This window comes from Bubalus kerabau, chromosome 3 (assembly GCF_029407905.1).
Source record: "Bubalus kerabau isolate K-KA32 ecotype Philippines breed swamp buffalo chromosome 3, PCC_UOA_SB_1v2, whole genome shotgun sequence".
Classification (NCBI taxonomy): domain Eukaryota; kingdom Metazoa; phylum Chordata; class Mammalia; order Artiodactyla; family Bovidae; genus Bubalus; species Bubalus kerabau.
In genome coordinates this window covers 25212211-25228083 of record NC_073626.1, presented here as the reverse complement: position 1 = coordinate 25228083, position 15873 = coordinate 25212211, and the positions used below count along the sequence as shown (strand labels likewise).

At 57.6% G+C, this 15873-nt stretch overlaps 1 protein-coding gene across 1 annotated transcript; it reads left to right on the top strand.

The window, feature by feature from the left end:
- The first annotated feature begins 2833 nt into the window (after positions 1-2833).
- Positions 2834-15797, top strand: LOC129645767 (complement C4-A-like). Its single transcript, XM_055571157.1, is given in 38 exon segments — positions 2834-2948; positions 3075-3273; positions 3464-3665; positions 3855-3925; positions 4009-4097; positions 4283-4345; positions 4347-4363; positions 4544-4640; positions 4779-4866; positions 4976-5108; positions 5770-5885; positions 5996-6172; positions 6299-6481; positions 6604-6789; positions 6955-7113; positions 7373-7499; positions 7672-7746; positions 8200-8333; positions 8335-8422; positions 8514-8625; positions 8717-8787; positions 9057-9196; positions 9308-9517; positions 9765-9816; positions 9916-10005; positions 10153-10185; positions 10188-10361; positions 10544-10619; positions 10780-10936; positions 11037-11150; positions 11235-11406; positions 11619-11851; positions 11926-12093; positions 12459-12518; positions 13359-13452; positions 13530-13840; positions 13982-14056; positions 15460-15797. Coding segments are annotated over 38 exon segments (4758 nt in total). The 5' UTR covers positions 2834-2883; the 3' UTR covers positions 15607-15797.
- The last annotated feature ends 76 nt before the right edge of the window (positions 15798-15873 follow it).

Genomic DNA, 15873 nt, shown 5'->3' with positions numbered 1-15873 from the left:
CCCTGCCCCCAAAGTCTGCTCCGATTGCTTGACTTGGTTACCAGTCTATATGGCTGCCCCATGCTCCCTGTCTGAACTGGGGGATCTGTCTCTTCTTGGGTGTCCACTCCTCACACTGCCCTGTCCTGGCCTCCCCACATCCTCTAGGTCTCTTCGAACTCCACCAGCAGAGTATTCACAGCCCTGGTCTTGTGTGACAAACCTGTGTCTGAGGACCCAAGGGAGAGGGGGTCAGCCTCCCCAGACGTGCCCTACCCAGACGACCTCGTGGGATTCAAGCTGTTCCTGCCTGAAAGTGAGAGTGGACGGATGCCCGGGCTTTTGCCAACAGCACGGCTGAGGTGCCCGGTCTGAACCTGCTCTTCCCTCTTCTCAGGGCCCTGTGACCACACTGTGGCCAAGCTCCAGCCAGGAGACATGGCCACCATCACCACCAAAGTGCTCCGGCTGAATGGGGACAAGATCTTGGAGGACTTCAGCAAGCAGCAGCAACCAAAATTCAAGTCAGAGATGCTGCGGCAGGACTACATAAGACGGGGTGGCAAGGTGAGGTCAGGGAGGCTTCCCCAGGCCAAGAGGGGCTCTGCAGGAAGAGAAGCCCCTGCCCCAGGTCTAAGACCAGCTCCATCCTCAGGAAGGATCCGCCCTCTGCAGCCGTGACCACTACTGTCCAGGAACTGCTACGACTGGCTCAGGCGCACACCACAGGACCCCCCACCCTCGACCCTGTCAATGACCTGCAACTCAAGGATGTGTCTGTGGTCGAGGGCGGGGCTTCAGGCCCAGAAGCTGGAGGAGCTGATCCGGGGGGCTCAGTGTGTGCACAGTCCCCGTTTCCCTGCCCAGGTTGGTCCCTGGATGTGAGCTTCCCAGCTGGAAGGGACGGCTTTCCCTCTCATCCCCTGCGGACTGGCCACCCCGTCCCAGCCCTGGTCCTCAGCTCCCCTGCTGAGGTCAGGGAGGAGCCTCATGAGCCCTTGCCCTTGGCTCCTCGCAGTACCTGAAGCTGCGGGAGCGGATGCAGATCCAGAAGGAGATGGAGCGGCTGCGCTTCCTGCTGTCGGACCAGTCGCTGCTGCTGCTCCCGGAGTACCAACAGCGAGTAGAGGTGGGGGGGTGGGGCTGGGCTGGGGGGCTGGCAGGGAAGCCGTCTGCCGGCTCCCAACACCCACCATCCTTGCAGGTGCTCCGAACCCTGGGGTACGTGGACGAGGTGGGCACAGTGAAGCTGGCCGGGCGGGTGGCTTGTGCCATGAGCAGCCACGAGCTGCTCCTCACCGAGGCCAGTACCGGGAGCTACTCCTTTCAGAGCTCCTGGGCCGGCGGGCACCTGCCTCGGTGCGACTCGGCCTTGCCTACCACGTACATGACCTCATTGGGGCCCAGCTGGTGGACTGGTGAGTCTTGCGCCCCAGCCTCTGGAAGATGACAGAGCAATGACCTCAGGTTGGATTTCCTCCCTCCTTGTGCTTCCCTCATTAGCAAAGCCCAGCCCCTCTCCTGTCTTCTGGAACCCAGGAACATATCCAGCCAAGTGCTGAGTTCTCTGGAACTCAGGAACCCGGCTCCAGCCTTGTCTTTTTCTTGCACAATGTCTCCACCACTTCTGGAACCCTCCTCCGCCTGCAAGAGACCTGAGGACTCTGTTCATCATTGCACACCTCCCCAGGGTGGGGATTGAGGGGCCCCGGAGGGCTGCCTGCCCTGGCTGAGGCAGGGTCACCTTGGGAAGGCTCGGGAGCCAGGATGAGTGCTGGGCTTGCTGCTGTGCCGAGGGTCAGATGTGACTGCCGCTGTTGACCTGGGCTGCGTCCCAGTGGAGGGGTTTGGGCTGTGCTTCTCTGCCCTTTCACGAAAGTGGAGCCAGAAACATTGCCAAGGTCACAGCTGCTGTTTTTCATGCAGCAAGGTGCTGCCACTATTCTGTCTGGGGTAGGAAGGAGGGACCTCAGGAAGCTGTGGAGGTTGGACAGAGTTCTCCATATTTTGGTTGAAATTGACAAATAAAGTTCTTCTGCCTGTGATGTTTTCTGGAGTCTTTTGTTTCATGAGACAAGTGAGTTCAGGCACCTCATTTAAGGGCAGAGGTAAACCCAAAGTGGGACCTGAGCTTTACCTTGTTGGAGAGGAACAAGGGACACTGAGGTCAGTTTCCCCTGTGGGACGATGAAGATGTGTCTAATCTCCTAAATGATAAAATTTCTGTTAGAGCCTACAAAAAGCAAAAAGCTAGTGTAGTTCAGGTTTTGCAGGAGTTATTGTAAGAGACAGGTTTCCCAGGTGGCTCAGTGGTAAAGAATCTAACTGCCAGTTCAGGAGACTGGGTTAGAAAGGAAATGGCAACCCACTCCGGTATTCTTCCCGGGAAAATTCCATAGACAGTGGAGCCTGGTGGCTACAGTCCCCGGCGTCACAAAAAGTTGGACATGACTGAAGCGACCAAGCCTGCATGCACGGGCAGTAAGAGACAGGTTTCTTAGTATGTTGTTTTGTGGGACCAAGAAAGGAGCCGTGTGTCTGAACCATTTGCTGAGCCACGCGGGGCCCTGCTGGGCACATGTATGTGTGTGCACGCTATATGCACAGGCACCCAGACCCAGGCAGTAGTGCTGGGGCCCGGGGCATTGGGATGAGAGGGTTAACAGGGAAGGACTCAGTCTCTCTCCAGGCCATGATTTCCTCAGATTCCCTCAAGAGACCCAGGTGTCCAGGGTGCCCCCTCCCAGTTCTGGGTCTGGGGCCAGTTGCAGTTCTTGCTTGTCACGTGGTTTCCCGGCTTATCTGGGCCAGGGGAGGAGCAAGGCTCTGAGTCAAAACTCTGCTCCAAGCCCTGGGTTAACCAGAAAGGAGCAGGCGGGTCTGAACCCCTCGGGTCCTCCAGCAATGAGGCTCCTCTGGGGGCTGATCTGGGCATCTTGCTTCTTTGCCTTGTCTCTGCAGAAGCCCAGGTCCTGGAGGCAGGATGTGGAGAGCTTGAACAGGGCCAGGGCTGGCGAGGGGAGAGTGGGCTCAGAGGGTCCTGATTCGGGGGGAGGGCTGGAGGCTGGCTGTTGACTCGCACCTGTTCTTCCCAGGTTGCTCCTGTTTTCTCCTTCTGTGGTTCGCATAGGGGTCCCCCTGTCTGTGGCCGTGAAACTCCAGGATGCTCCTTCAGGACAGGTGGTGAGAGGATCCGTGTTCCTGAGGAACCCATCCCATGTTAATGAGCTCTGCTCCCCGAAGGTGGATTTCAGCCTCAGCTCAGACCGAGACTTCATACTCCTCAACATCCCGGTAAAGGCCTACTCCCTCCTGGTGCCGCCCAGCGCCCCACCTCCTGTTCTCCTCTGTCTTCTTGGAAACATCTTTGTCTTCTCATCGCCCTGCTCCCTTCCTCCCCTCCCAGCCCTGTGTTCCTCTGTGTTTCAGTCTGTCTTTCCCCTTCTGCTCTGTCTCTCACCCACTCCCTCTCCCTCTCTTTCAGATCCCCCAGGAACAGGCCAGGGTCTGTCGCCTCCATCTCCTCCGCAGAGCCCCCGAGGTGCAGCTGATGGTGCAGTCCTCATGGCTAAGGGACTCTCTGTCCAAACAGACAGACATGCAGGGTGTCAACCTGTTGTTCTCCTCTCGCCAGGGGCACCTCTTTCTGCAGACGGACCAGCCCGTTTATAACCCTGGCCAGCGGGGTGAGTTGGTGCCAGGGCCTCCACCTTTCATGCCTTCCCAGCCACTTGAGTGAGATAACCCGAAGCCCCTCACAGGAAGGCTGCTTTGCAAACATTTGTTCTCCTTCCCTTCGCTTTCTGGGAGGGGGTCAGGAGTCCAGGGCCCACCCTCCCGTGGCTCCTGCTCACCTCCTCATCCTCCATTTCCAGTTCGCTACCGAGTCTTTGCTCTGGATCAGAAGATGCGCCCGGCCACTGACATCCTCACGGTCACAGTGGAGGTGAGCCCCCGACCTCTGACCTTCCTAAGGGGCCAGGGCTGCTGAACTGGCCTCTGATCGTGACCGCTTCACTCACATTGCAGAACTCTCAAGGCTTCCACGTGTAGAAAACGGAAGGGTTTGCTCCCTCCTCCATCTTTCAGGACAATTTTGTGATCCTAGACATATCAGAGTGAGCATCTCCACCCTGGGACATACCAAAACCTCCCCCGAGCTGTCCACCTACAGCACATGGTCTGATACTGAGCTTCCTCAGCCCCTGGTTCACCCTCCAGTCTCCTCCTAGGGAGTTTGGTGACTGGCTGTCCGCAGACCTCTAACACTAGTGAGCTGAGCCTCTCCTTTGTCTATCCTGAGGCCAGCGATGTGAAAAATCTCAGCCCAATTCTCAGACAGCCTGGATTCCAATAGCAGCACCCAGTAAGGTGAAGAAATATGGTGAGAGCTAGAGATGGCAAGGACAAGTGCCCCTTTTCTGCAAGGAGGAAGGGGTGGAGCAGAGGTGGGGGGTGCAGGGCCAGGGAAGAGAGACATGGCTGCCACAACCCCGAGGGGAGGGAAATATTTTAAGTGTCCTTTTACAAGAGTCTGATCTGCCCTCCCTTTGCCCTGGGTCAGTTCTTCCCAACTTTGAGGTGAAGATCATTCCTGAAAACCCCTACATCCTGACAATGCCTGGCTTTCTTAGTGACATCCAAGTGATCATCCAGGCCAGGTAACTCCCCTCGCACATGGTCCCTCACACTGGGCCTGATCCCAGGACGCCCCATGCAGCGTGAGTGTGCTGTGGAACCCCACTTCCCTCCCTTGCCCCAGCCCTCAGCCCCTCGTCCGAAACTCTCCTCGGTGGCAGGTACATCTACGGGAAGCCAGTGCGCTTTGGGCTCCTGGGTGAGGACGGTGAAAAGACTTTCCTGCAGGGCCTGGAGAGTCAGACCAAGGTAGGAAGGAGGGTTGAGGTGCGTGAGGTGGGTGAGGAGAGTGAGGTGGTGTGAGGAGGTGAGGTGGGAGACTTGAGTCTCATTCTCTGTCCTATCTTCTTTGCCCCAGCTGGTGGATGGCCAGTGCCAAATTTCCCTGCAAAAGGCTGAGTTTCAGCGCGTGCTGGAGAAGCTTAATATTAGCACTGATGACCTCCCAGGGCTGCGCCTGTATGTTGCAGCAGCCGTTATTGAGTCTCCAGGTGAGTGGCTTCCCCTGATTATAACCCTGGACCCTCACCTCTGACCTCCGAGCTGACCCTCTGTCTCTGGCACCAACACCACCCTGCTTCCCTTCAACTGGGACACAAAGTCAGGAAAGATGCAGAAGATTCTCTCTCTACCACTGCATTTCTCGGCTTTTTCTGGGGAAGGGCGATCTTCCACCATCTCCATATTGTTTTTTTCACCCATCCATCCATCCATCAATCCAATCCTTATCTATCCATCCATCAACCAACCATCCACCTATCTATCCATTCATCCATTCACCCATCCTGCCATCCACCCACCATCCGCCTATCCAGCTATTCATTCACTCATACATTTATTATCCACCTATCAATCTGGCCATCCAGCCAGCCAAATATCTATCCACACACAAACATCTATGGATCCACCCATCCATCCATTTATTTGACAAACTATTTTTCCATCCACATATGTCTCTATCCAGCCATCCATCCATCCATCCCTTCTCTGTTGACCTCAAAACACATAGAGATGAACAGACGGCAGTTTGTGCCCTGAAAAGTTCAGCCTTGGTGGAGGGAAACACTAGAGCACCCCTTCCCCGCCCCCAGCCCTCCTTTTCCTCTCTTCCCTGGTCTCTGTGTCCACCTCTCTCCACTCTGTATCTTGCAGGAGGAGAGATGGAGGAGGCAGAGCTCACATCCTGGCGTTTCGTGTCATCTCCCTTCTCCCTGGATCTAAGCAAAACCAAGCAGCAGCTTATACCTGGGGTCCCCTTCCTGCTGCAGGTTTCTTCTGGAAGGGGGAGGATAAGCAGTGGGCACTGGGGGTGGTGGGCAGGACAGGGCTGCGTCTCACTGACTGCACTCTTCCCTCTGCCCCTCCCTCATCTACCTAGGCCCTGGTCCGTGACATGTCAGGCTCCCCAGCCTCTGGCATTCCCATCAAAGTGTCTGCCAAGTTGTTTTCTGGATCGACTTCTAAAAACCAGGACTTTGAATGGAACACAGATGGGAGTGGCCAAGTCATTGTCTCCATTGGTGTTCCTCGGACCATCTCAGAAGTGCAGCTCTCGGCAGGACCCCACCCTCATGGGAGTGGGGGGGCTAGGAGAGAAGGTTCCCAGGCTGGTAGGTAGAGGGGGGGAAGCTGGGTGCCTGTGCCCTGTCCATTGACCCTACGACCCCTGCCCTCTCTCCAGGTGTCTGCAGGCTCCCCCCACCCTGCAGTAGGCAGTCTCACTGTGAAAGCGCCCCTGTCCAGAAGCTCTGGGTTTCTGTCCATTGAGTGGCAGAATCCTCGACCTCTTAAAGTCAGAGAGACCCTTAACCTAAACCTGCGAGCCGTGGGCATCAGTGGGAGCTTCTCCTACTTCTACTACATGGTGTGCATGAGGGGCCACAGCGGGGGACGGGGTAGGAGGGTCTCAAGAGGAAGGAGCCCTCAGGGTGGGTGGCGGCCTCAGGGCATGGGATGGGCAGTGAGGAGCACTCTGCTCTCCTCCAGATCGTGTCCCGGGGCCAGATCGTGTCTGTACATCGAGAGCCCAGGAGCCACCTGACCTCCATCTCCGTGTTTGTGGACCATCACCTGGTGCCCTCCTTCCACCTCGTGGCCTTCTACTATCACGGGGGCGTCCCGATGGCCAACTCCCTGTGAGTGGACGTCCAGGCTGGAGGCTGTGAGGGGAAGGTAACTGGCATCGGAAGAGATGGGGTGTGTGCGTGTGCTGGGAGGATTAAGAGAGAAGACTGCATGACTGCAAACGGGGTGATTTAGTTCGGGGTGCACTGAGGATGCACAAGACTGAACGAGTTCTCCCCACCCCGACTGCCCCCCACCTGCCACCTCTGCCAGCCGGAGCTGAACGTGGACAGTTCCAAGGCGTATCGTCCTGGGGACACTGTGAAACTCAACCTGAAAACAGAGTCTCGAGCCCTGGTGGCCCTGGGAGCTGTGGACACGGCCCTGTATGCTGTGGGTGGCAAGTCCCACAAACCCCTCGACATGGTCAAGGTTGGTCAGGTCCTCTCTCTGATCCTCCTTTCCCTCCGAGGCTCATCCTCCTGCTGCCCGAACCCCAGGCCAGCCACTAGAACTCACTCAGCTGGACTACTGCCACTCCTCCCTCGAGCCTTGGCCCCGGTGGCCTCTGTTTCCGCTCTCTGTGTCTCTCTCGTACTTGTCTGGACCCTGCCCTCTCACCTACAGCTGAGTATGTGATTGTGGCCACAGCCACTCTTGTCTCTGCAGCATCTCTGCCTTTTCTGGCCAGGTCTTTGAAGCTATGAACAGCTATGACCTTGGCTGTGGTCCCGGTGGTGGAGACACTGCCCCTCAAGTGTTCAAGGCAGCTGGTCTGGCCTTTTCTGATGGAGACCATCGGACTGAAATCAGAAAGAGTGAGGACAGAGGAGGAAGGGGAGTGGGAGGCGGGAGGATAAGGAGGAAGGAGGGGCCTGAAGTGGAAAGACAGGAAGAGGAGGGGTGGGAAGGGCTGGGCTGGGAGGGGAGACTCAGAGGGGAGGGGGAGGCCCTGCACCCTCCTGCTGACTGCATCTTGCTCTCTACCAGGTCTGAGCTGTCCCAAGGAGTCAAAGTCTAGGAAAAAGAGAAATGTGAACTTCCAAAAGGCGATTCATGAGAAGGGTGAGTTGAGGGTGCCCATGTAATTCTCTAGGGCTTCCCTGGTGGCTCAGATGGTAAAGAATCTAACTGCAATGCACGAGACCCGGGTTTGATCCCTGGGTTGAAAAGATCCCCGGAAGAAGGGAATGTCTCTATTGGCTTCAGTATTCTTCCTGGAGAATTGCAGACAGAGAAGCCTGGTGGTCTACAATCTATGGGTCTCAGATTCCAACATGCCTTGAGTGACTAATGCATATGCAGTTCTCCACTTGAGCCCAAGGCTCGGGATGCAGGTCTGCCTGTTGGCTCCTCTGCTCCCAATTGAGCCTGTGCATGGTGTCAGGGCTAGTAATCAGACACCACAGTTCTGGGGTGAAAGGGAGGGCAGAGGGAGGTGCTCTGCTTTGACCACCCTCAAGTTCCTGGTCTCTTGGGGTGAGTCCTGGTACATCTAGAGGTCGGGTTGGGGATGAGGCGTGCCTCATGCTCACCCTCACTTGGGCCAGTACACTTCCCCCAGAGCCAAGGGCTGCTGCCAGGACAGGCTGATGCGGCTGCCCATGGCGCGCACCTGTGAGCAGTGGGCAGCCCGGGTGCAGCAGCCCGGCCTGCCGTGAGCCCTTCCTGTCCTGATGCCAGTTTGCTGAGAGCCTGCGCAAGAAGGCCTGGACCAGGGGCCAGGTGGCCCTGGCCTGAGGTGAGGGGCTGGGTGTCCGGGGCTCTGGCCGGGGCCCCTGGAGGGTCAGGACGGCCCCCTCCTCACCGCCCTCCATGGTGTCCTCCGGCAGCCATGGAGCTCCTGCAGGAGGAGGACCTGATCGAAGAATATGACATCCCCATGCGCAGCTTCTTCCCTGAGAACTGGCTTTGGAAAGTGGAATAAGTGGACCACTTCTCCCAGTGAGGGCACGCATGGGGCCTGGCCTTGTCTCTGGGCAGTGTCGGGTTCCTGCCCAGTGTGTGACACAGCTTCTCACCTTTCCCACCGCAGATTGCGACTGCTGCTCCCAGACTCTCTGACCACGTAGGAGATCCACGGTGTGAGCCTGTCCAAAAGCACAGGTGCGGTCACCCTGCCTGGGCCCCTGGCCTCCCTTTTCCATGCTCCCTGGTCTGAGGCTCCCTGCTTGGTCCTTAGCTCTTGGTACAGGAAGGAGGGGCAGAGACCTGGAGATGTCTGCATGCCGAGCATGGGGCCTGAAGCCAGAGAGCAGCGGCAGGCAGGGGATGGGTGGGAAGTGGGGGGACCAGGAGCGGGTCCTGCCCCTCACTGCTGGGCTCCCCTGGGTGTGATGCCCCCAGGCCTCTCATATGTGCCCTTGATCCATCAGGCTTGTGTGTGGCCACCCTGGCCCACCTCCGAGTGTTCCATGAATTCCACATGCACCTCTGCCTGCCAGTCTCTGTCCGCCGCTTTGAGCAGCTTGAGCTGCGGCCTGTCCTCTACAACTACCTGGATAGCGATCTGACCGTGAGGCCCCTTGGGGGCTGAGCGCACAGTGGTGTTGGGGGACTGGGGCAGGAGAGGGTGGAGAGCCTAACTGGGCTGGGACTCTGGCCCTCCCGGTCTTCCTGCCCCCAGGTGAGCGTCCACGTGTCCCCAGTGGAGGGGCTGTGCCTGGCCGGGGGTGGAGGGCTCGCCCAGCAGGTGCAGGTGCCCGCGGGCTCTGCCCAGCCCGTTGGCTTCTCTGTGGTGCCCATCGCAGCTGCTGCCATGTCCCTGAAGGTGGTGGCTCGAGGATCCTTAGATTTCCCTGTGGGGGACGCAATATCTAAGATTCTACAAGTCGAGGTGAATGGAACACCCCTGAATCTAGGTCCCCAGCTCCCAGATTCATCCCCAGGCAGAGAGCTCTGGCCCTCTCCCTGCAAGAGGGCTGAGGCCACCCCCCAAACCCAATGCTTTGGTCCATTGCACTTTCCACAATCCTGGCCCCACTGTGTCCCTGAAGTTCCAACTGCAAGTCCTGAGGAGTGTGGGCTGGGAGGGGCAGGCTGTAGCCTGTGTGATCTCTCACAGCTCCGTTTCCCCTCCACAGAGAGAAGGGGCCCTTCACAGGGAGGAGATGGTCTATGAACTCAACCCCCTGGGTGAGTGACCTCCACTCACAGACAGCAGTGTCCTGGGGGTGGGAGGGGGCAGAGGGCGTGGGCAGCAGGACAGACCGCTGACTCCCCTCATCTTCCCAGACCCCCGAGGCCGGACCTTGGAAATTCCTGGCAACTCTGATCCTAATATTATCCCTGAAGGAGATTTCAAGAGTTTCGTCAGAGTCACAGGTGGGCGTGTCCTCCAGTCCCTTCCCGGGCGCCTCTCTTGGATTCTTGGAAAACCTGGGCACTTCTGTTTGATCCCAAGACTCCATGACCCTCCGACCCTGGCCCCCTGACCTGCTCTCTGACCCTCCGTCCTGTCCCTCCCCATAGCCTCAGATCCACTGGAAGCATTGGGCTCTGAGGGGCCTTGTCACCAGGAGGCCTGGCCTCCCTCCTGAGGCTTCCCCAAGGCTGCGCGGAGCAAACCATGACCCTGTTGGCTCCAACACTGGCTGCTTCCCGCTACCTGGACAAGATGGAGCAGTGGAGCATGCTGCCCCCTGAGACCAAGGACCGTGCCATGGATCTCATCCAGAAAGGTTCTGAGTGCAGCGGCAAGCAGGAGTCGGGGCCAGGGGAGGGCAATTAATGGAAGCTGGGCAGCCCGGGTGGTCAGAGCAGGGAAGAGAGATGCTCCCCATTCGCCAGTGGAAATGAGGAGCGTGGCCTGGCCACAGCAGTAGGGGGGTGGGTGTGACCTCAGCCACCTTTCCTCTCCAAGGCTACACGCGGATCCAGGAGTTTCGAAAAAGAGATGGTTCCTATGGGGCTTGGTTACATCGGGACAGTAGCACCTGGTGAGTTTGGGGGAGTGTCCTGGGTGTATGGGAGGGGCCAGGGCTGGTGGGGGCAGAGCCAGCTACTATGGGAGGGTAAATAGCCAGGAGCCACCAGGAGTGGGGCCTCCCCCTTATCGGGACCAGTGGCTATCCCCAGCAATGCCTTCATCTCCTCTAGGCTCACGGCCTTTGTGCTGAAGATACTGAGTTTGGCCCAGGATCAGGTGGGCGGCTCTGCTGAAAAGCTGCAGGAGACGGCCACGTGGCTGCTGTCGCAGCAACGGGATGATGGCTCATTCCACGAGCCCTGTCCTGTTATCCACAGGGAAATGCAGGTATGGGGCTGGGACGCTGGGCCAAGGGCATAGGAAGGAAGAGTAGCCCTACCTCTCCTCACTCATGGTTGGTGCCTCCTTTTCTGCCCACTTCAACCAGGGAGGCTTAGTGGGAAGTGATGAGACTGTGGCGCTCACGGCCTTCGTGGTCATCGCTCTTCACCACGGGCTGGCGGTCCTCCCAGACAAGCATTCTGAGCACTTGAGGAGAGTGGTAAGGCAGCTATGTGTCTGCCCTTCGCTGATCCCTTTCCTCTCAGAAGCCCAGTCCACAGATCCTCCCCCAACTTTCTTCCAGGAAAATTCCTTCTCAAGAGCAAACACCTTCTTGGGGGTGAAAGCAACCTCTGGGCTCCTGGCCACCCATGCCTCCGCCATCACGGCCTACGCCCTATCACTGACTGAGGCCCCTGAGGACCTGCGGAGAGCTGCCCACAACAACCTCATGGCCATGGCCAAGGACATCGGTGGTGAGGGTGTCCTGGCAGTGAACCTGAGGCTTGGGAGAGCTTGAGACCCTTGAGCATGTCCAAAGGGAGATACGGAATGAATGGAGGCCCTCGGAGGGAATCAGAGCATAAGCAGGGGTGATTGGGAAATCAGGAGAGATAAAGAGGGGGAGTCAAAGTGCCAGACGACTAAGATCCTCCCCTGTTCACCTGTGGGTCTCCTTTCACTCCAGATAAGCTGTACTGGGGCTCAGTCACCACTTCTCCAAGCAACATCCTGTCACCCACTCCGGCTCCACGTAGCCCAGCAGACCCCATTCCCTAGGCCCCAGCCATGTCGATTGAAACCACGGCCTATGGCCTGCTACACCTGCTGCTATGGGAGGGCAAGGCTGAGTTGGCCGACCAGGCTGCATCCTGGCTGACCCGCCAGGGCAGCTTCCAAGGGGGATTCCGCAGCACCCAGGTAGGGGCTGTCCTGGGGTTCTAGGGTGGCTGGTCCTGAGACCGAGTACCTGAGTCCTGGCCCATTTGCCCCAGGACACTGTTATGGCTCTGGACGCCCTGTCTGCATACTGGATTGCGTCCCACACCGCCGAGGAGAAGGGGCTCAACGTGACCCTGAGCTCCTTGGGCCGCAGTGGGCTCAAGTCCCACGTGTTGCAGCTGACCAACCACCAAGTCCACAGGCTGGAGGAGGAGCTGCAGGTGAACCGTGCCCTCACCTGGGTGACCGGGACACCTGGGCCTCCCTCGGCCAGGCCAGAAGCCATCCCCTCTTCCTTACCCCTGCTGAATCCCCACGGCCCCTCTTTCTGATAACTGTGGGAAGACTTACTGGCTCTGTGAGCTGTAGCAAGTCACCCAACCTCTGAGCTTCATTGATCTGATCTGAAAATGATACATGCAGAGTCACAGAGGGTTTAGGAGATGGTGGAGAGAGAATGTGGGTGAAGGTAGAAAGTGTTGAAAAGAGAGGTGGGGAGAGGAGGTGGAGTTATTTTGGTGGAGGAGATAAGTTGAAGCAACAGTGTGCCCTTCTGACATCTCTTTCCCTTTTGTGCTTGTGAAAGTTTTCCCTGGGAAGCAAGATTAACGTGGAGGTGAGAGGAAACAGCAAAGGAACCTTGAAGGTGAGAGCTGGTGGCACTGGGCAGGCAGGCCCATCAGGGTGAAGCTGGGGTGTTGAGTGGGAGACCTGCGGGCAGAGCTCATGGTCTGGGAAGGAGGAAGAGACCCCTGGGTTGTGGTTCCCTGTGCTCTCCCGGGTAGGTGCCCCTCACTCTGCTCTCCACTCTTTCTGGGCACCTGTCGTCCCCTTCAGCCCTCAGTGCTGATGCTCAAACACTTCGCCCCTCAAGCCAAGCGTCTCCCCTGAGCTCTGAGCCCCTGTGTCCCACAACATCTCAGACGTGGTTGAGCCCCAAACCCCTTCCTCCTCCTGTGTCTCCTTGTCTGACTGACAGTGTCCCTTCCATACAGGAGCCCAGCTGCCACCCCGAGGGCCATCTCAGTGCCCCCTGCTCCATCCTAAGCCTGTCCTCATGACCCTAGTAACTCCTCGTCTGCTTTCACCCCAGCCATGCCCACCTCCCCAGCAGGACAGGTCCTTGCGTCTATACACATCTCCTGGCCCTGAATGTCCTTCAGCTCCTTCTTGTCCCCCGTGACACACTCATTCTCCTCCTCCAAGCTTCTCCTGGCAGCCATTCCTGAACTTTTCACTGTAGCCTCTTCGGTGCATGTGTTCAGTGCCTGCCCCCATGCCAGGACCCTGCTCCGCTCTCTGTCTCACCCAACACCTCGGCTCCTTTGTATTTTTGGACTGGTCTGGGAGGTGGATGGGAATGGGCAGAGGGCCTTGAAGCTCTTAGCCCAGGAGCTAAGGGGTCCAGAGCCCTTCCATGAGGCTCTGGAGAGAGGTCTGTGGCCCCAAAGGTCCCATGTCCCCTTCCCACCCCTTGTTGAGCCAGGTCCTTCGCAGCTACAATGTCATGGACATGACAAACACGACCTGCCAGGGTCTTCAGATTGAAGTGACGGTCATGGGCCACGTCGAGTACACGAGTGAGTGTTGGGGTCACAGGCTGTGGGTCTCTGACGGGGTGGTGCCAGGGCTGAGCCACAGTGCTGTCCCCTCGCAGTGGAGGCGGAGGAGGACTACGAGGACTACGAGTATGAGGACTCTCCAGCCGGGGATGACCCCGAGGCCCACTCCCGGCCTGTGACACCTCTAAACCTGTTTGACAGGTGGAGGAACTACTGTAAGACGGAGGCTGCCAAGGCAGCCAACGAACTGGAATCCAGGGTGCATCCAGTGAACCAGGCAGGGGGACCCAGACAACAGGCACGTGTCTCCACAGGCAACACTGCGAAGGTGGGGCTATCAGGCATGGCCATTGTGGAAATCACCCTCCTGAGTGGATTCCACGCCCTGCGGGCTGACATGGAGAAGGTGTGACCAGTCACCCAGAGGGGCCACCTGTGCCCCCAGGAGCCCTGCCCCATCCCTGCAGCAGCCCCAGCTGCTGAGCCCTGTCACGGGCAGGCAGCCGGGGGCTTTCTCCTTGTGACTCCCGGCTCCTGTTCCCCACAGCTGACCTCCGTCTCCGACCGTTACGTGAGCCACTTTGAGACCGAGGGTCCCCACATCCTGCTGTACTTCGACTCGGTGAGCAAGGAGGGTGACAGAGGGGCACACAGCTGGCACTGGGTTTCCTGAGCTGGTGTTAGGAGGATTCCCAGGAGGCAGGTGTATCAGCAGCTACTGCTCTGGGACAGAACTTGTGGAGTGAGCAGGGAGACAGGACAGGAGAGGGTCAGAACCTTGGCCAGGGAGGTTCCCCGCTGCCTGCAGGGAGGCGGGGCTGAGCCCCTTCTGTGGCTTTGGGTCCCGTGCCAGTCAGCCGGGGAGGGCTTGAGAGAGCACCTTTCATAAAGCTGAATGTATTCAACTTGAAGAACTGCTTCTTTTTCATTGACCTTCTCTTTCTTTTTTGATATAAATGTGTATTTTCTCTTTTTTGAAATGATGCTGATTTTAGATGAATTGTTGTTGTTGTTGTTTTTTCCCATGGCCACCTTTGACTAACACACAGTTATCAACCCTCTGATGGCCCTCAAAAAAGTTTTTTGAACATTTACTGTAACCTCTCAGAGAAAAATGTGAAAAAGGCGTGTTAATACTGTGATACCATTCGTCAGGCGTGTTAAGACTGAGATACAACTGGCCAGGTATTTGTGCGTCAGGGAGACCCTCCCTGCACAGTGTGTGCAGAGGGGACAAACCCTGTTGGCTTGAGAAGCCAGGCAGAGGAGTCTGGTTGAACACAGTGGAAAATGAGGAAGATGTCAAGTCAGGAAGCTCACCGTGCAGCTTAGGAAGGAAACTCACGTGGGATACCAGGCTGAACTGGACCAGTGTGGGCCTGAGGAGAAGGATCTGGGCCTAGACATGAGTGGTGGAGTCACAGAGGGCAAGCAGAGGGCTAGCACTTGCTGTTACCAAGCAGAAAAGGGAAGCCTTAGCTGTATCATTGAGGTTATTGAGAGGGTGAGTGGGTTTGGCGGGCAGGCAGACAGAATCGGGAGAGTTTAATACATCCTGTATTAAATACATTTGGGAGAAGCTGCCCACCTGCAGAGTTTGGGGAATGATGAGACCACCCTGGGGAGCACAGAGAAAGGGAAGGGCCTGAGCTGGGGCCTGTGTCTCTGGGAGGGACAAAGCGGGAAGGTCAGAAATGACCAGGTCAGAATCAGGGGTGGTCTGGAAGCTAGCCCTGAGGGTAGGGGAGAGCTTCGTGAAGAACGTGTCCATGAAGTGAGCCTCTGTGAAGGTGCCAGGACAAGAGACTGGGGTGAGGTCACCATATGAGCCGTGAAGTCAGCAGAGACCTTGAGGAGCAGTTTTTAGAAATCCTGAGGTTGGAAGGTAAGAAAACATAAAGGACACTGAAGATAAGATCGACCGGAACCAAACAGGCCAAGCAAATCCATCACAGCGGTCTATGAAAGCTCAGGGCCCAGAGGTGGATCCCTGACTTCCCTGCTCCCCATCTCCCCCCATGCCAGGTCCCCACCTCCCAGGAGTGCGTAGGCTTTGGAGCTGTGCAGGAGGTGCCTGTGGGGCTGGTACCGCCGGCCAGGGCCATCCTGTGTGACTACTACAACCCTGGTGAGGCGTTGGGGACTCGGGAAGGTTGGGGTAGCTGGCAGTGAGGGTGGCAAGGGAGTCCTGTGGATCCATCTCCGGAGAGGGAGACAGAGGGCAAGTTCCCTAACACCCCTCTGCTTTTCTCCAGAGCACAAAAGTTCTGTGTTTTATGGGGCACCATGTAAAAGCAAACTCTTCTCCATGTTGTGCTAGCAGCCTTCTGCCAGTGTGGTGGGCGTGAGACCCCTCACCATTGATCTCACAGCACCATGTTTACAGCGGGGAGGGCAGGGGGTTGTACGGGAACAATAAAAGGAGACACCGAGGCACGT